Source organism: Trichoderma evansii (genome assembly GCF_050947405.1).
Source record: "Trichoderma evansii strain SZMC 28006 chromosome Unknown GGI43scaffold_1, whole genome shotgun sequence".
Taxonomy (NCBI): Eukaryota; Fungi; Ascomycota; class Sordariomycetes; order Hypocreales; family Hypocreaceae; genus Trichoderma; species Trichoderma evansii.
Genome location: NW_028145205.1, coordinates 321,095 through 339,242, shown reverse-complemented (window position 1 = coordinate 339,242; position 18,148 = coordinate 321,095). Strand labels below are relative to the sequence as shown.

Below are 18,148 nucleotides of genomic sequence, written 5' to 3'. Positions count from 1 at the left end.
CCGCGATGGCCGGGCGCGGGGCAGAAGCAGGGCGAAGGAGGCAGCCTGGAAGGGTGGAAGGGGGGGACTATGTATGGAACTATGCAAGTACCTGGTACCTGGGAGCGGTAAACGTGGAATCAGATCGGATGCGCGTATCAGTGATTTGGAATGACCCATCGGGCATAGGCGCAGCAGCAAATGATTACCTGGGGATGAATAATCATTACTTGCCTACTCTGGTAGGCGGTTAGTGCTTTTTGGGACTGCGCTGCCCTTTCAAGCGCCGGCATCTGCCTTAGAGTTAAGTGCAAGGCTTTGTCTCTTGCCCAAATCTCGGTCAGTGGCGGTGGGGCTTATCGCTCACCGGGGGCCACTCACCGAAGCTTCACCTTGATTTTTTCTGAAGTCCAGGCAAAATTTACACTACACGTCCTTCTGCGCTGCATCCTTCTTCACCATACTCTCCAACTCCACCCATTCAAGTCCAGCATTTGAAATAACGAAGCGAATTGCTGCAGAAATTGTAATTCACATTCACTTTCTCAAGCCATATTAATTTCCATCCCTCCATCCGTCACAATGGCTGCCTCCGCCGCCGTCTCTGCGCAAGAAGCGCAGCAGATGCCCTTTATCAGAAACCTCGCCTCAAGCGGTTTGTCCTCCCTCTCTCGCTGATTCTCTTGCCAATTATTCGTGTACAATGTCGACTAACACTACAGCAGACCGCAAACTCCGCGTCGAATCCCTCTCCTCCCTCCAATCCTTCCTCTCCTCCCGCAAGACCCTCACCCCCATCGACGCCCGCAAGCTCTGGACAGGCCTCTACTACGCCCTCTGGATGACCGACCGTCCCCGTCCCCAGCAGGCCCTCGCCGCCGACCTCGCCAACCTGCTCTTCGGCCTGCAGCCCGCCTGCGTTGAGCCCTGGCTCGCCGCCTTCTGGTCCGTCCTCGGCACGCAGTGGCCGCACATTGAGGCGCTGCGCCTGGACAAGTTTTTGCTTCTCGTGAGAAGGGTGTTTGCCGCGCATGTGAAGCTTGTGAAGGAGCAGGGCTTCAAAGGTGATTTGACGGAGCAGGTAGTCAGTGTTTTTGCAAAGTGGTGCTTTGATGCTGAGGATGAGGAAAAGGTTGCGCTGGGATTGAGGCTGCATGTGATTGATGTGTGGGTTGATGAGCTTGAGCGTGAGGGCGCTATTGCTGCTGCTGCAGAGGGAAATGAGGACGCAAAGGTGTTTGTGCAAAGGGTTGGCGCTCTGGTCGAGACGCTCAAGAGGTGTCCTGTCAAGGCTTTGCGACAACGCTCTGCAGACAGCTACGATGACGAGAGACTGCCGTGGGCGGAGAAGCCGGAAGAGGATGAGGAGGATGAGGATATGGAAGAGGCAGAGGGCGATGAAGGTGACGAATGGGGTGGCCTGGACAACTAATTGGCTAAATCTGCTGCTCATTTTCTTTTACATCTCTTTTTTGTATACCATTGCTGGATAAAAGGTGTTTTTGGCGTCACGAGACCTGCTTTTTAGAAGCCTATAAAAATACAATCATATATAACATCTAAAATCAATCAAAGCTACGAGACAAGCATTCTCAACACAAGTACCAGATCATCTTATAAATACAAAACGCATCATCATCGTTATTTTCATTCTATTATAGTCCAATAACTCCCATTTGATTCTTCATTTCCCCGGCCCTCATCATTATGTCGTTAATAAGCTTATTGTAAAAACACGCATATAAAACTACAGAATATATCATATATCAAACCACAGCAAAAACCACTCCAAAGTCCTTATACTCCCCAGCTTCGCTTAACTTTGACCCATCCACTCTCTTCATCCTCTGTCGCCGCCGCCGTGCTCTTGCCATGTACCGGATCCTTCACTACTTCACCTCGCTCCTTTGCCAGTCTTGCCGCTCGCCATTCGTCCCATTTCGCCTGCTCTTCCGGTCGCGGCTCTCTCGCAGCCAAGAGGCCCTTTTTCCTCAAACGACGCCTATGCCGACGCTTCTGTTCGGGCGAGAGTGTCTCCATGTCCACATCCTCAATGTCGCGTCCCAAAGCCAGGTCTTGTATTTCGGCAATCCAATCGTAAGCTTCTTCATATACGACTGATGCCACTTGGCGCCCTCCACCGCCAGTGATCCACTGGTCCAGTTTGATGGGTATGGCCGTTCCGAAATCTGTCGGGTCGTCAAACGACCAGACGCAGGGCGATTTGGAAGCAGGGCAGGTGGTTGGTCGACAGTACATGGAGCACATGGCTGACTCGGCGGCATACCATGTTGAGAGAATGAAGACAAGCAGACCAAGCCAGGTGAGGCGGAAAGTAGGATCTTGGTGGTATAGTCGTGGTAGCGCGAGATGAAGATAGGTGACTGTAGAGCCCGACGGCGACATGCAGTATGGGCAGCCTGCCTGGGGGCTAAGGTGACCATGGTGCTCATGGCCTTCGGGGGCTTTGGCCATGGTCTTCTTTCCCTGTGAGAGTGGTTGGGCTCGTGAGAAGCGATCTTCGATGCGTTCGATGCCTTGCTTTGCCGAGCGAATCCTCAAGAGGCCGGTTTGCAACGTCTTATTCATTCTCTCATAGGCAGCCATTTCGCCGTCGGAATTTGACAGTTTACCATCCTTTTTGCTTTCGCTCTTAATCGGATAGGCAGCGTCAAGATCTGTAAGGTCCAGATCAAGATCCAGTGCCGAGGACCGGCCAAAGCTGCCACTCTTCAGGTCTTTAGTAGCCTTGGCGTAGCTCCTGCCAGATAGAATCTCATCCAAGTCGTCAAATGTCGAATCGTCAATGTTGTATGCGCGGCGCAGCTCCATCATGTCATCCTTGACAGAGGGAAGCTTGACCGAGTTCTTGACGGGCAGCCTGCGTTGAGGCAGCGACTTTGCCCTTCGCTTCCTCACGACTGCCGACTTTGAAATCACAGAGTCACCGTCATCAGTCGTGCCAGGGTCCGAAGCTGCGTCTTGATCTTTGTTTCTCCAAGAAGAAAAGGTTGCACTCCTATCCCGGAAGAACGGCTCCGTAGATGGTTTGAATTCTGCTCGAAACTTGGGCACTTCTTCAGACTTGATTACCAATTTCTCCGTCTTGACTGTGACTGGAGTTTCGACATATGCGCCGGTTACTGTTGGAGTCGGCATGGATAATGGATCCGGCTTGGAGGGTTTCGGTGTCGTCTCTGCTGCGAGCTCTTCCTTGACTCTAAGGTTGCCTTCGTCTGAATCATCGTCAAGGGGAGGAGATGGTGCGCGAAGAGAGCCGCGTTCGGAGTGGTTGTCCGAAGGCGCAAACAGCTTCATCTCCGCCTCTATCCTGTCTGTCGGGTCTGGTTCTGACTGCATACTGGACCGCTTGCTCTTAATTGATTCAATCGATCGTGTGCGCTGCAGACCAGTAAAACCCACCGTGGGCTTTGGCTTTTCGAAATCCTTAGTGTTGCCGTAAGTCGCTGCTTTGGCCTCGGGGGTGGGAAGAGAAGAAGCGCGCTTTGAAGCAAACAAGCGAGAGGCGATTCTATCGGCGATTGATTTGGTAGCGGCCTGTTTATCTTCTTCGTCAGCTGGCGCAGCGGTGGGCAGCTGCTTTGCACGGGACTCTGCCTCATCTGTCGGGGAGCTGGCGGCCCTTGCCAGCCGTCGCAACAGGTCTCTGTCGTCGTATTTTCGATCAAACAGCTTAGGCTTTATTGCGCTGTCCTTTTTCTGCTCTTCGCTGTCCAGCTTCGCTGCTGTATCCTCTTCTACACGCCTCGGATCTCTCTTAAAGGCTGTCGCGGGCGTATCTGATACCTTCTTACCAATACCACCGATTCCTCCAAAACCAAATCCTCCCCCAATTCGAGATGGTGGCAACTCCTCTGTTTTCGCTTCATCAGTCGCATCGGTTTTGGCCAGGCGCCGACGTGCCAACCCAAAGGTTGCACGAGATTTGAAATCGTCGTCGGGTGACCGGGGGCGAGCCATGGCGTTTTGCTCTTTGATTTCCTGAAGGCGAGCTGCGGCGAATGCCCGTCTTGATAATCCGTCGGCTTCGCGTTGCCGGATTTCCTCCAGTCTTGTGTTTTTTAATGTATCCAGGTGTCGGCTAGGCAGCGGAATCTGGCGCTCCACCTGTCCCTCTCTTGTGCGTATATCATCCAACTTTGTGTTTGCCGGCTTTGTGCGTGCTGAGCTTGCAAATGGTATCTGGCTACCGTTTGCTTTCAGTTCCAGTGATCGGATTTCGTCTAGTTTTGTGTTGCGTGAACCTGGATTGGAGATTTTGGGTAAGCTGTCAAAGTCTTGCTTTTCGCCGTCGCGGAATCCCAGCCGGCTGGCAAATGGCCGACCCCCGACCCTAACTCGAGGACTCGAGGATATTTGGAGCTCGCCGGCTGTGAAATCTTCATCCATCTGCCACGCAAAGCTCTTGTCTGGAGAAGATTGCTGAACCAGGGTTGCCGCAGAGAGTGCAGGATCGACAGAAGATGGCGGATCCTCGATGCCTGGGACTAAATCGGGAAGGCCATTGCTATCACCGGTGGTGGTTGAGGCGGCTCCAGGACCCAATCGCAGTGCGTTACGAAGAGCAGGGTTAGCAAATTCGTTCGATCGCTGCCGCGCGAGACTGTTGCCGCGGTTGAGAAGGGTGGCCCTTGCTGGCGATGCTCCCACCGCAGCTTCCTTGCCTCCCACCAGAGTTGCACTGAAGCTAGGATTGCGCACCGACGGGATCTTGCTTCGCGCTTTCGTATCCAGAGGGTCCTCTCCCTGTATTCTCCGTAGTTCTGATACTTCAGACGCTGTTCTCGTTCTCCAGGGCCGCGGCGCAGGGCTAGGCGATCCGTCAACAGGAACAGGGTTGTCCAGGCCGGCCTCTGACATCAGCTTTGCCGCCTCTTCTTCGCCCTCTGCCATCTCCATGGCCTCACGTAGTGATATAGGCTTGCGGCGCGTCTGTGGCAGGCTGTTCATTCGCGGGAGGCGCGTGCCTCCGGAAGGGACCACGTTGGCATTGGCGAAGCCTTCTGAGGAAAGCCTCTTTTTCTTATTGTCGACGCCGCTCGCGGTCCCTGAAGCCCCTGTTCGTCCAAAGGCTGGCGTCCTCGCCGTGTACAGGTGCAACCCATTTTCGTCGTTGTCATCTGGCCGCGCGGTGCTGCTGGAGAATAACGGCTTGCGGCCCGCGTGATTCACTTGGAACTGCGTCGGACGTCCGTCAGGCCGGGCGCCAATTGCGTGGCTCCCACTTTGCATTGCAGCTTGTTGCTAGCTATTGTGATAATGTCAAATCGATAAAATTAAATGCAATGGCGGAACGGCGCATGGTTGCTACAGCAAGCAGCTCTTTTGCGGTCGGTGAATCTGGAGTTAGTCGAGGAGGTGGCGCGTCATGAGATGCGACACGGAGCTCCAAGCTCGAGTGCGGTATAAGATGGATGGATTCGATCGCTGTTGATGGAAGCGCGAATGCGATATGCTTTTCGTAAGCTGAACGTTAACTTGTATTTATAGTCGCAATGCTTGTGTGAAGCTATATTTGTGCGTGGAATCGATATGTCGGACCCCTGGAGAAGCCAAGAAAAAAAAGTGTGAGGATGGATATCTGAAGGGGAGCGCGTTCTGGCCCGAACTAGCGGTCGGCAAAGCCCCTGTAGCTTTCTAGGGGAGGACAAGTGTGCTAAATTAGGCTCGTTGTCAACGGTCTGTGCGTACTAAGCTTATAAGCCGCGATATAAGTCTATCATACCAGGGATTCTTGTTTACTTTATATTTACAAGTCGGTAGATATCGTATGTATGTAGCTCTGGATTTAAACTTATTTTGAAATTTTTGCCCAAGTTTCAACATTGTCGCGAGCGTAGTTCAAACACCTGTGGGGGGATTTCTCTTCCTATCCACAGAAAGCGGCTTAGTCTTGCCTGGACTAAGCCGAGGCATTTCGACATAAATGAAACTAGATACCTAGAGCCTGTCTACACTATAAGAGACGAATTAAAGTATTTGTATAAGCTTATGCGAAGAATCAAAACCTTGCAAATTCTATGAGTGAATTTTTGGATTCGTTTTATAACTGCTCAGATCAAGACGAAATGTAGCTACTCGAACCGACCTTTATGCTATATAGTAGCCATGGAACACATACATAAAAACAATCTCGACTGGGTCGAATCCGTATCACATAAGCTAGAAGAACACATCAAATAAGGCATTTGAGATAGCGCAGCACTGAGATATATATTGTGTCTGTCGTGTAGTCTTAAAATAAAATGCGGATCCGCGCTGCGTATATGCAAAAATCATCAAAGCCGTCTCCAGCTAGACGATGTTAAGACATGCGAAGCGATTATCCACTGCTGAATATGCTTTCTGCCTGTCTGATAGACCACTGCAAAACCCTTTGATCCTAAACAGGGTACACAATGGCCACCAGGGCGATAGACAGCATAATCAACATAACTCAGAGATCACACTTTGAAATATCCGCTGTCGGATGTTGCGTCCGGCAGTGCCGCCTAAGATTTTTCTTCCTATTGAATCTTTTCGTGGATTTGCGACAACCCTTGACAGGGCAGCGCCAGAATTTCGGATTGACTCCATGTTTTTCTTTGTCATGTCGCGTTAAGCAGCTCTTGCTAGAAAAGTTCATGCCGCAAGTGCCACAAACGGGCCGGGAGTTATCATTGTCTTGAGAGCCCGTTGTTTTTTGTTCGACCAAAACAGGGCTGTTGGGTTGCTGCTGCTGCTGGGTTTCGTCCCATGGGTGGGTAGGATCTGTAATGGGAGAATGGGGGATGTTGTGGGCGTCAAGGCGATCGTAGCCCGGGAAATTGGTGTTCTGAGTCCTAGATGAATCTCCTAATCCCGAAAGAGTGCTGTCGGCATTCTCGTTCTCTGGCGATGGTGAGTAGGTAGTGAATGATTGGGAACTTTCGCGATCGCTATATATCTCGCTCGCGTCGTAGCCCGCACACTCGATACCAAAGAAATCCTCAAAGCTTTCAAATGAGGGTGCCGAAGGATCGTAGCCTTCCGGACGGTAAAAGGGGTATTGTTGACTGAATGCTCTACTAACACACGGCTCGTTGCTTGACAAGGAGGAGACTGATGCGAGTCTCCCAGCTCAGAGCTCGGGAGACCCGGCTCTTGTTGTTTAAAAAAAGGACTGGAGCTAATAAGCTGTGCAGTCAGTCCTGGGCCTATGCCCAGGACTGTAAACGAGATGAATAAAGTGCCCGCCGCTGAGGTTGAGGTGAGGCGAGGCCTGAGGAACGTCAGAGCGACTTCCTTTTTTTCAGCGAGACACCATCAGCTTTATACCCATATTCTACTTTGCAACTCTTCCACTAGATTGCTTTTATTGGATTTGCACAAAAATACGCTGGCTACTTCTGTCTGCCTCTGCTTGCGCCTTGTATGCTCAATGCTACGCTTCATGCGGCTTAAGCCAATCGCTGTAATGATCGTCTGAGGTGTGGAGGAGCCGATACGACACCAGCCTCAAAGTTGACCAATGGAAGATGGGAAAGTGCACAATGCGTGCCTCATCAGGCTAACTGCAGCTTTAGAACAATTTCTTGCCGCTCAATAAAAGCATCTTGCGTGGGGCTTGATACAGACGAGCCTCAAAACTGGCCAATTGGGAAGAAGTACGTTGTATGTGTGCCTCAAAACGACCCAACAGCATATGATATAAGATATTAGAGGTTAATTAGAAATGCGGCCCATTTCTTGCATCAATTACATCTCGAATCGCTCGCTTTTAATTGCCACGAGCCTGTTTGCTACCTGAACTACTGCCTAGTCATGCATATTGTAATGCTGGCAATGACCCCTCCTGACACTGGGAGCCTCAAAAAGAGCGAATCGCAACTCGAGACATGCACCGTAAAGCAGGCATCTCTGCCGTTCAGTTGCTAATTCTGCTTTAGTAATAGGGATGGCTCCTTCATGTATAAATGAGGGATGGCCCTTGAAAATGAAAAGGAAAACATTTCAATCTTCTCATAAAAATTCTGTCAGTAAATTAATACAGCATTAATCAATCTCCTTTAAAATCCCCAAAAATGACCATCAGTCGGGACGTCATTATCTTATCCAATCCGGCATTGCTTGAAAGGGTTGATAAGCTCCGCGACTTGAACATTGGTCAGCATGTTCCCCTCCCGCAGGTATGGTCGAAAGACAGAAATTCTCATGTGGTAGCAAGCAAGCTCACTATAATATAGCTTGTCGTGGTCGGAGATCAAAGCTCTGGTAAATCTTCTGTACTGGAAAGCCTCAGTGGAATTCCATTTCCTAAAGATCAAAGCCTTTGTACTCGTCATGCAACCCAAATCACGTCTCGACGTGACAGTGAGGATAGCGTTAAAATATATATAATTCCTGGGCCACACGCAACGGAGGAGCACAAGGAACAACTCAAGGCATTTCAAAGGAAGTTGCCCTCAGGTTCTGAATTCCGAAAGCAGTTTGCAGAAATCTTGAAGAAGGTTAGTGAAATTTTAATAGATGTGGTCAGATCCATGACTCAATATAAACTAGGCCAATGAAAAAATGGGCTTGCGGACGGATATTTCAACGGGAAATGGCGCGGTATTCAGCGAAGACGTCCTTAAGATCGAGATTAGCGGGCCTCGCGAGGACTACCTCACCATCATCGATGTCCCGGGAATCTTTCGCACCACTACTCAAGGAACCACTAAAGACGATATGAAAATGGTAAAAGATATGGTCAAAGGCTATATCAAAGACGATCGCACAATTATCTTGGCAGTGCTGCCAAGTAATGTTGACATTGCTACGCAGGAGATCCTGGAGCTTGCGGAAGATTATGATAAACTTGGCGAGCGTACCCTGGGTGTGCTCACCAAGCCCGACTTGGTAATTGAACCAAGTGCTCAGGCTGCAGTCTGTGATCTTGTTAATGGCAAGAAACGCCCACTTACTCTCGGCTACTTCCTTGTCCGAAACCGTGGAGTAGATGGCGGCTTTGAAGAGCCGCCAGAGCTTGACCGGATCTTCCAATTGCAGCCATGGAATGATCTCCCACAAGATCGAGTGGGTATTCCGGCTCTCAAAGATCAGCTGAAATCGCTATTGGTCGATATTACGCGACGCGAGTTTCCCAAGTTGATCCAGGATGTCAAGAATCAAATTAAGGAGTGCAAGAGAGAGCTGAACACCCTTGGGCCATCTCGCCAAGACGAGCGCGAGCAGCGCACTTTTCTTAGTCATATTGCTGAGGCTTTCCAAGAGCGTGCTAGGGAAGCACTAGCCGCTCATTATAATGCAGATCCGGTGTTTGAACAAGATGAGCTCCGACTCATCACTCATGTGGTGAATATTACTGATGTTTTCAGTGCTGACTTTCGAGAAAGCGCCCATTCACGACATTTTGAAGATCTTAAATTGCAAAAGTCGAATGTGGCAGATGAAGTGGTAGATGAGAAACCCGCAGACTGCGATTGTCAAGAAACTTCAACTAGGCTGATGATAGATAGCCTGCGAAAGCTACTTGAGAAGGCAAAAGTGGACGACATTGAACCGGGAGAACTTTCTGAGCTTGGCGATATTTTTATCCCTCGCCAAGCCATTCCTAAGCCACAAGACAATTTTACTAGATGGATCAACGACGTTCATTTACAATATAGGGGCCTGGATCTTGGCACATTTAACACACATCTGGTTTCTATGGCCTTTACGGAACAGTCACGAAAATGGGGCGATATGACCAATGTATACATGAGCAGAGTCATCATCACTCTTCATCGTTTTATTGCCGCCGCCCTCAAGTCCGTCTGTCACGAAGACCAAGCTCGCGCCCACCTGTGGTCTGCTATTCTTGATAAGCTATTGAAGTGCTACAAGGAGGCAATGGCCCAAGCGAGCCTATTAATTGAGGTCGAACAACGCAAACAGCCTTATACACTTAACCGACAGTTTTCTGAGGCCCTAGCAAGAGCTCGTGGCTATCGAATTACAGAGCTGCTACGCCCTACGGCTAGGAAGGATACCAGGCAGTACGGAGAGCTTCAATTCATGGTTAATTTGGATGACATTGCCAAAGCTGCCGAAGCCAAGCCGAATTTGGAGCAGCTACAGGAAGATATCCATGACATTCTTCAGGCTTACTACGGTCTGGCGGCCGATCGCTTTATCGACAACGTCTTCCAACTGGCCGTTGACTACTGCTTGCTGCACGGCCCCGATAGTCCGCTGAAAGTATTCTCTCAGGATTGGGTCATCAATTTGGAGCCTGAGGAGCTCGAGCGGATTGTTGGCGAGACGAATTTGGCCAAGAAGCGTCGCCAGAAGCTTGTGAAGAAGATTGGCGAATTGACTAATGCCTTGACGATTCTCAAGTCGTAACATTAATAATAATGGCAAGCATGAGAAGTATTATGTGCGGGAATAGGTATTATCTAGTCTCAGGTCTCGATATATCATGTTGGCTGGTACGTGGTGCTGCTATTTATCAACGTGTAATTTCGTGCTACTATATTAAATATTATTATTCAGCTGGAGATTGTAGACAGAATGTTAGATGGTGCTTGTGTTTTATTCTTGACATTCGTATTACTTTTTCTTGGATCTGTATTTACGCATCGATTATCGGATGTTACTGGAAGAAAAGACTTTATACAATACCAGATGATATCTCGGAGACTTTATTTCGACTTTTACTGCTAGAATTCTAAAGTAGAAACCGATATAAATGCCCAGCTTTACTCCGTACTCTTGTCGAATCTCTGTCCGCAATGGCATTATTGGAAAAGTAATGTAACCATCGTTTGAGGAATAATATTATAAAGAGTAGTGCTTTTTTACTACAGCCCCAAAATTTGTTTCTATCCAATTCCACTTGGTAATTCCAATATTGTTTTCCAGGCACGTTGCTGCTATCAGATTGAAGGTACAACAACCTCAAAGTCACTTGTGAATCATTGTTAGCAAAGGTAATATAACCAAATAGAAAATAAAGATGATATAAATTGTACAAATAATCTATAACTACAGGTCTAAATTCATGGAATAGGGAATAGCAAACTGATAGAGACACCCTTGTAGTAGGCTTTATACCTAGGTACTGTTTCTAAAATAAGCAAGTCTCGTACATTTAGTTATTTTGATTTTGCTTACAATCAGTGAACAATACTCTCAAGCCTATTTTGAGTAGCTACTGACAGCGGCGTTCTGTTAAATTTATTCAGCCGCTTGGTATTAGCCCCTTTCTCAATTAAGAACTTAACAATGCCCTCATGCCCATTCGTATTTGCCCAGGACAGCGGCGTCAGTCCATAATCAGCCTTGGTCTCAATATCAGCTCCTTTCTCAACAAGCAGCTTAACAATACCCTCATGCCCCTTCTCAGCCGCTAAAAATAGCAGTGCCCGGCCACTATTATTCTTCGCCTCAATATTAGCTCCTTTCTCAACCAGCAGCTTAACAACGCCCTCATGCCCCTTCCAAGCCGCCCAGGATAGCGGTGTCAGACCATCTTTATCCATCGACTCAATATTAGCTCCTTTCTCAACCAGCAGCTTGACAATACCCTCATAACCTCCTCCACTTGCCCAGGACAGCGACGTCAGGCCGTCTTTATCCATCGACTCAATATCAGCCCCTGTCTCAACCAGCAGCTTAACAATACCCTCATAACCTTCTCCACTTGCCCGGGATAGCGGCGTCCTGCCATGTACATCCTTCGTCTCAATATCGGCTCCTTTCTCAGCCAGCAGCTTAACAATGCCCTCATAACCTCCTCTACTTGCCCGGGACAGCGACGTCAGGCCATCTTTATCCATCGCCTCAATATCAGCCCCTATCTCAACCAGCAGCTTGACGATATTGTCATGTCCGCTCTCGGTTGCATAAGATAACAGTGTCCGCTTCATTTCGTCTTTTACATCTACTAGATTTTTATCATGATCAAGGAATATTCGAACAATTCCTTCGTCGCCTCCTTGCGTAACCCAGGTACGAAATAGAGTCCCAATAGTCGCCTCATGGTTAGCGTTTGCGGCTAAATGCAGCGCAGATTTTCCATCAGTAGAAATTATGTTGCTGTTGGCGCCCCTCTCAACCAGCAGCGTGACGATAGTCTTGTGGCCTCCCAGGGCTGCCCAGTGCAGAGCTGTTCGTCCGTAGTGATCCAGTTCGTCAATGTTGTCACAGAAAATAGTGTGCTTAAGGAATTTTTCAACAACATTCGTATGGCCCTTCATGGCTGCTTCATGAAGGGGCGTTCGTCCATCTTTGTTAGAGACAAGAGATGCAGTCCCTAGATGCGGCATGATTATGTCTACGCAATTTTCATGACCTTGGCTTGCTATCCAGTGCAATGCAGTTCTTCCTATCTTATCCGTAGCATTTATATTCAAAGCGGACTTTTTGCCGGAAATGCTAAGTAGAGTTGATTGACGTTGTAAAGAGTGATCCGTCGATAAAAGATGGCCAATTTCCTGCGCGCTGCCCCTCATCGCTGCTCGAATCAGCTCAGCCTCGTCTGGCCGTCCACCAGGCATCACTGATGCTGTTGAAATAAATAGCCTGCGCAGCCCTCCTAGCGAAATGGTTGGAGCCGACTCGGCCATGGGTGCCGACTTTGCGTATCTTGTGCTGCCAGGTTTAACTAAACGCTCGAGTTGCAACAAATTGGCACAATGGAAGATGTTCAAAGTGGCAGAATCTGCAACTCAAGAGAGATATTTTCAGAAGGAGCGCTATAAAAAATACAGGATTCTGCCTTGCGTAACAGTGTTAACCTATCAATCAATGCCACGAAACAGCTGCAGATAAATGAGGGCCATGCAGCCAGTGAAGGTGCAGCATTAAGCACCAGCATTAAGCGCCGGCCACAAGCGCCAGCCTTGGAACAATACCTCCTTTCAATAAAATTAAATATCCAGTCACTCAATATCACAACTTGTATTCTGCACGTCGGGACACGTTACTCTCTCTCCTCAAATAGTTTCCAAAGATTTTGTAGAAACAACAGAGCCCCTGGACCTAATGATTAAACGTTCATTATGGCTAACAGCCTCTCTACAAGCGCTGCCGGTAACTGCACTGTACAGCCAATTTCTAGTGATGAGGCCGTTGGCTGGCAGCCTGGAGGTTGCTACCGAGGTACTTGGGATATCGTGAGCACCTGCTTATTTACTATATTTGCCTGTACATGGAGCATCCAACATCTCAATATTCCAGCTAAGGACGATGTTTGGTGGGTAAAAACCAGGAGGAAGACGAAATGGATGATAATAACTGTGCTGTTTCCTGAGTTGGTCTTGATTCACGCCATGTTGGAATTTCACATGGCATGGACAGCCCTCCGATTGATAGGAAAGAGTGGAAAATCGGTTGAGAGTCCTTGGTGGTCTCGAAAACCAACATTATCATGGCTACCACATTGTGGTCAGCACTCAAAAGCCAAAGGTCAGGAGAGTCAAAATGTCACAGATCCGGAGAGCCAAGACGGCGCAGGCGAATCAAGAAAGACGAAATGGACTTTGGCTCACTGCTATTTTGCCAACATGGGCGGTTTTGTGTATAAAAATGGAGAGAAGCCACTTCTGGTTGGCGCTCAACGACTGGCAGAGGCAGAGGACCTTTTATACACGAACTCGGGGACCACAGAGGAAGATATCAAAGACAAAAGCAAGCAGGATTGGTTGGCCAAGCTCCTTGCTGCTCTTCAAATCTCGCAACTTATCCTTTCCATTATTACGCGACACATTCAAGGTGTACAATTTTCGCAGCTTGAAACAGTCACACTCTCCTTTGCCATTTGCGGGGTGCTGATATACTGGGCTTACTTTTACAAGCCTCAAAATATTGAAATGGCCATTGAACTCAATATTAATGCCCCAGTATCCAACGACGCATTACAAAAGGGAGCCAATAGTACTCAAGAAGCTGTAGCTTGGTTCTCCCTTCTGCAGTCTGAGAAGACTTATGATAGCCTGTGGGCAATCATGTTGAATAAACACACTGGCTCGAAAGAAACCGACAGCTCAAAGTGCCAGAAGACACCAAGAATCCCAAATGATAATATACCAATTAACAAGGGCGACAACGACGTTCATCCAGCGGTATATTTACTAGCGCTATCTTCTGGTCTTTTCGGTGCTATACATGCTATTGCCTGGCAATTTGAGTTTCCTACTGATGCGGAGAAGCTGCTTTGGCAAATAGCTACGTGCATTTCCGCAGCGAGCCCTGTAATTGGCCTGTTTGCGATACCCTTTGCCCAGTTTACAAAGTCAACAGGAGATCCTGAACTATTCGCGGGAAATTGCCTAAGGCTGATGCAGGAATACTCTTGGCACGCTTCTGATACATCCCGGATCACCGATACAATCAAAGAATTAGAAGATGCCATTGCTAAAGGCGAACGAAAAAAATATTCAGAAATCTTTCATAAGACAGGAGATAACACGCTCATAATAAATCTTCGAGACTTTTTGGACTTGGAAGGTAAATTTGTAGGTTTACGCACGAGACCATTTGAACTGCACGATGATCAGCGATTTGTTCAAAACTTTCTCCGTCTGGTCGATTCTGTGAATGGAAAAGAGACCAAGAAAATCGAAGAAGCAACTCGAATTGGCGTGTGGCCCAGGCAGTCAATGCTTCCCCGCGGAGTTAACCAGGGTATTTTGTACGCAACTGGATTTCTTTACTGCGCTTCTCGCCTGATATTGCTCGCAGTTTCGATCTCTAGTATTCGGAAGATGCCTGGATCTGTTTATATCGCAACAGATTGGACGGAGTATATACCGACGTTTGGTGCAATGGGTGGATAGTAGCAATTAGTGGCAGCAGATACTGTCAATAAAATGTTGCACGTTTATGAGAGTTTTCATCATCGAAGAGAAGTTATTTCATTACCTGGTACTCCAGCCTACTATTTTATGAAGAGAAGTCCAAAAATCTTTCACTTTTTCGAAAATTAGTATTGGAAACCGCCTTTTGTAAAACATCTGCTTTATAATATTGACAATGTTTTTACAGACTAGAAATATATTTTATATAATGTAATATCATTCTAATATTAGAGATATAAGGAAGGCTAACTATCTGGTATTTCATGGCGCGTGAGAAGCAGTATTGTAGAATATTGCAAACTGTTCGCTTTCGTCAAATGAATATTCCTAGTTCGCAACTTCAAGTAGGCGGCGCCATCAGCATGCAAAGCCACCATCTAGGCAACAACGTAATTGACCAGCTCACTCCGTTAAAACGAACAGGAAATAGGCCTCCAATATTTATCACCGACCTGTATTAATGGATCTGAATCTTGCTGCATTGTAATAATTTAAATCATATCACCTATGGATGATCTGCGAATGGCATGGTGGTTGGTCTCTTTACTGTACCTTACCCTAGTATGCCTCGATAGATTGCCGTGGTACAAAAAAGCCTTGCTGCCTGATGTAACTCAAGCGACCCATGGCAGTGACCATCCAGCCCGCAGAAGGATGGAATACTTGGAGAGTCGGGGAAATGCTTTAATCTGGCAGTAAATCTGCTGTCAAATTGGACAAAGCCTTTTAAATATGTCAGCGCTTTTGAAAATAAACAGGGTAGCCTGTATAGAATTGTTGATCGCCCAAGTGCGGCTTAGAGCGGGTACATGTATGCACATAACTCTTGAGGCACTATCATGAACGGCAACGATGACGACGATAAAGGCAAGTCGCTTCGCGAAATCAGCCGAGAGCACGGAACATCAATCATCTCGCAGCTTGTTGATATCGGCAGCGAGCGCAATCAAGAAAGACACGCCAAGTTCCTCCCCTTTATAAGGCGTCTCCAGTGTCTCCAGCTGGCAGGCAAAGGCACGCAGCTGCGTCGCACGGCCATTGACGCCTTTAGCCAGCGAGAGTACGTCGCGCTGTCATATACCTGGACGCCTTCAAAGCACGAAGATGCTTGTCATGGGCAGTACTGCGTTGAGGGCTGGGATGACCACCATCTCAAACCTTCCACTGTTCGGAATTGCGTTTTTGATCGCGTCCGCAGTTACATGCGCCACGCCCAGGTTCAGCTCGTCTGGATCGACGCCCACTGCATCCGCCAAGATACGTGCGGCGTTGCAGCTTGCAGCCACGGCCGCTGCGCTCAGAAGCGCGATGCTCTGCAGGCCATGGACCTCGTCTATCAGCTCAGCGAGCACCCCGTTGCGCTCTTGGCCCGGCCTCTGCAGACCGCCGCTGAGCTGGACCTCCTCGCACGCATCCTCTCGGGGAAGCTCGTCAATGGCAAATATCGCTTTCGGCTCTCGACTACCGACTATGAGGCGAACAAGGCCCTGCGGCTACTTTACGAAATCACCCGGGACGATTGGTGGGGTCGCGCCTGGACATTCCAGGAGAACTATCGTGGCGGGCAGAGGATGCGGCTGCTGATCCGTCATGGGCCATCGCTGGAGCGGCAAAAGCAGAGCCATCGTCGGATCTTTGGCAAGATGCCGGGCGAGCTGTGCATATCGTCGGTCACTTTCGCCACGCAGGCAACGCGCCTATGCCTGGCATTTGACAGGGCAAAATTGTCATCGGATGACAGCTGTCAGGTCGAGGATGTGCTGCGGGCGGCGGGGAGGTATCGAGTGATGCTGCCCGAGTCGAGCGCAATGACACCGAGAGTCGTCGGCGACATTGAGGAGCGCAAGTTACTAAAGCCATGGGATCGGCTCGCTATTATTGCGAACTGCTGCCAATACCCCGTGCGGTTGGATTATGAATCTCTCAGCAAGCAGGGTTGTAGCCTCAGCCTGTCAGTGCTAGCCATGTGTTTACTCAACGGCGAGATTCTCGACAACAGCAACAATAGATCAGAGTCGGTAGCCTCGCTCAAGATGCCCGGGTTTCTGGAAAAAATGCTGTTTCAAGCATTCAGCGCGCCCGAGGACGACACCAAGCCGCTGACATTCAATAAGGGCTGCCGACTGACCGACGTGAAGCTGACAGCGGATGGCATCTTGACAAAGGGGCACATGTGGAAATTATGCCGCATCATTGACACCTCGACATTTGGGCGGAAGATGCCCTGGATCGCCAACTCGAGCGGTCGACTAAAGCTGAATCAGCGGAAGCGTCTACTACAGCTGGCTCTCTGCTTAAATAAGCTTAAACAATTTCCTCTTGCTCAACGCATTGATCAGTATCTTGCCGACGACGCCAGCTCTGATGCCGGGGATGACTACGCTTCCTTTACTGAGATGTATTTCCACCACATGGCCGCCGAGTTGGCAGCGGCGATTAAGGCGCGCCGAAAGCTGAGGCTAGGTAGCGTATGGGACCCGACGGGGGCGACGGAGCCGTACCGCGCGGTCTTTGTGTGGTCTGATACAGACGAGGATGAAGATGAGGACGAGGATGAATGCGAGGATGAGGATATGGATGAAGATGAAGATGAATCTGGATATGAATATGAGGATGAAGATGAAGAAGAGGACGAGGTGCGTCTGCCGCCGGCGTATGTCTTTACCTCGGCATGGTCTCGCAATGAGGGCTCAGGGACTCACGATACCAACGACATTGACCGCCAAGTCTCGCTTGAGGTTGATTTTGAGGAACCTCCAAACGGTGGCGGTGTCCCGCATTTCCGCGTCCGCAAGTGGCTGCTCGGCATGTGCTTCTTCGAAGGGTGCTCACGTACTGAAGTAGTGTTTCCCTGGCCGCGAGCGCTACAAGCAGTTAAGCCTTATTAATGAGGTTTATAGAGAGCAGAAAAGATACATATTAAAAAGGGTAAAGAATCTTGCCGTTAAGAGCCACCCGCGATAGTCGATATCACGCTCACTAGTTAGCCAACTCTCCATAGTAGCAGCTTTCATTATAAATGGAGTCCAGATTCGTAATTTGACTACTACGTTAGAAGATGCTTATTTTCGCAATTTTTTAAATAATATGTAGCTAAGTATGGTGTTTTACATGTGTCTTTAGTTAATTGCCAGACTAAAAACCAAGAAAATCTTGCGTTGCGAGTATCATCGATGATGTATTACCCAGCCGAAATAAGTGTCTACCTTCTTACATACATGTACTTTACAATATTGTTCAAGAATGTCAGTTGCAGATTAGGTGCGTTCAACACAGCGTAAATGCATGCGCCTCCAAGGAGAGTCATAAAGACAAAAGCAATAGGGTGCTACCGTGATTGGCAC

At 48.6% G+C, this 18,148-nt stretch overlaps 5 protein-coding genes across 5 annotated transcripts; 4 read left to right on the top strand and 1 right to left on the bottom strand.

The window, feature by feature from the left end:
• The first annotated feature begins 267 nt into the window (after positions 1 to 267).
• GGI43DRAFT_2255 (nucleolar protein,Nop52-domain-containing protein) lies at positions 268 to 1,594 on the top strand. The gene is made up of 2 exons (XM_083200432.1): positions 268 to 634; positions 705 to 1,594. The coding sequence occupies exons 1-2, from the start codon at positions 562 to 564 to the stop codon at positions 1,409 to 1,411; spliced, it is 780 nt and encodes a 259-aa protein (XP_083065724.1). The 5' UTR covers positions 268 to 561; the 3' UTR covers positions 1,412 to 1,594.
• On the bottom strand, positions 1,582 to 5,764 carry GGI43DRAFT_389422 (uncharacterized protein). Its single transcript, XM_083204196.1, has 2 exons — positions 5,726 to 5,764; positions 1,582 to 5,656 (listed from the first exon to the last, which is right to left on the bottom strand). Exon 2 carries the CDS (start codon positions 5,230 to 5,232, stop codon positions 1,777 to 1,779), a length of 3,456 nt encoding a protein of 1,151 aa, XP_083065723.1. The 5' UTR covers positions 5,233 to 5,656; positions 5,726 to 5,764; the 3' UTR covers positions 1,582 to 1,776.
• A 1,958-nt stretch (positions 5,765 to 7,722) lies between these two features.
• On the top strand, positions 7,723 to 10,713 carry GGI43DRAFT_389419 (dynamin family protein). The gene is made up of 3 exons (XM_083204195.1): positions 7,723 to 8,147; positions 8,205 to 8,468; positions 8,521 to 10,713. Exons 1-3 carry the CDS (start codon positions 8,043 to 8,045, stop codon positions 10,345 to 10,347), a joined length of 2,196 nt encoding a protein of 731 aa, XP_083065722.1. The 5' UTR covers positions 7,723 to 8,042; the 3' UTR covers positions 10,348 to 10,713.
• Positions 10,714 to 12,825: 2,112 nt separating this feature from the next.
• On the top strand, positions 12,826 to 14,990 carry GGI43DRAFT_389417 (uncharacterized protein). The gene has a single exon (XM_083204194.1). It carries the CDS (start codon positions 13,008 to 13,010, stop codon positions 14,781 to 14,783), a length of 1,776 nt encoding a protein of 591 aa, XP_083065721.1. The 5' UTR covers positions 12,826 to 13,007; the 3' UTR covers positions 14,784 to 14,990.
• GGI43DRAFT_389416 (uncharacterized protein) lies at positions 14,991 to 17,887 on the top strand. The gene has a single exon (XM_083204193.1). The coding sequence runs from the start codon at positions 15,644 to 15,646 to the stop codon at positions 17,690 to 17,692; it is 2,049 nt and encodes a 682-aa protein (XP_083065720.1). The 5' UTR covers positions 14,991 to 15,643; the 3' UTR covers positions 17,693 to 17,887.
• The last annotated feature ends 261 nt before the right edge of the window (positions 17,888 to 18,148 follow it).

Coding starts and splice junctions, on each gene's coding strand:
- GGI43DRAFT_2255 (XM_083200432.1), top strand. CDS start 562: ATGGCTGCCTCCGCCGCCGTCTCTGCGCAAGAAGCGCAGCAGATGCCC. Junction 635..704: donor CAGAAACCTCGCCTCAAGCG/GTTTGTCCTCCC, acceptor ACACTACAGCAG/ACCGCAAACTCCGCGTCGAA.
- GGI43DRAFT_389422 (XM_083204196.1), bottom strand. CDS start 5,232: ATGCAAAGTGGGAGCCACGCAATTGGCGCCCGGCCTGACGGACGTCCG.
- GGI43DRAFT_389419 (XM_083204195.1), top strand. CDS start 8,043: ATGACCATCAGTCGGGACGTCATTATCTTATCCAATCCGGCATTGCTT. Junction 8,148..8,204: donor AGCATGTTCCCCTCCCGCAG/GTATGGTCGAAA, acceptor ACTATAATATAG/CTTGTCGTGGTCGGAGATCA. Junction 8,469..8,520: donor TTGCAGAAATCTTGAAGAAG/GTTAGTGAAATT, acceptor AATATAAACTAG/GCCAATGAAAAAATGGGCTT.
- GGI43DRAFT_389417 (XM_083204194.1), top strand. CDS start 13,008: ATGGCTAACAGCCTCTCTACAAGCGCTGCCGGTAACTGCACTGTACAG.
- GGI43DRAFT_389416 (XM_083204193.1), top strand. CDS start 15,644: ATGAACGGCAACGATGACGACGATAAAGGCAAGTCGCTTCGCGAAATC.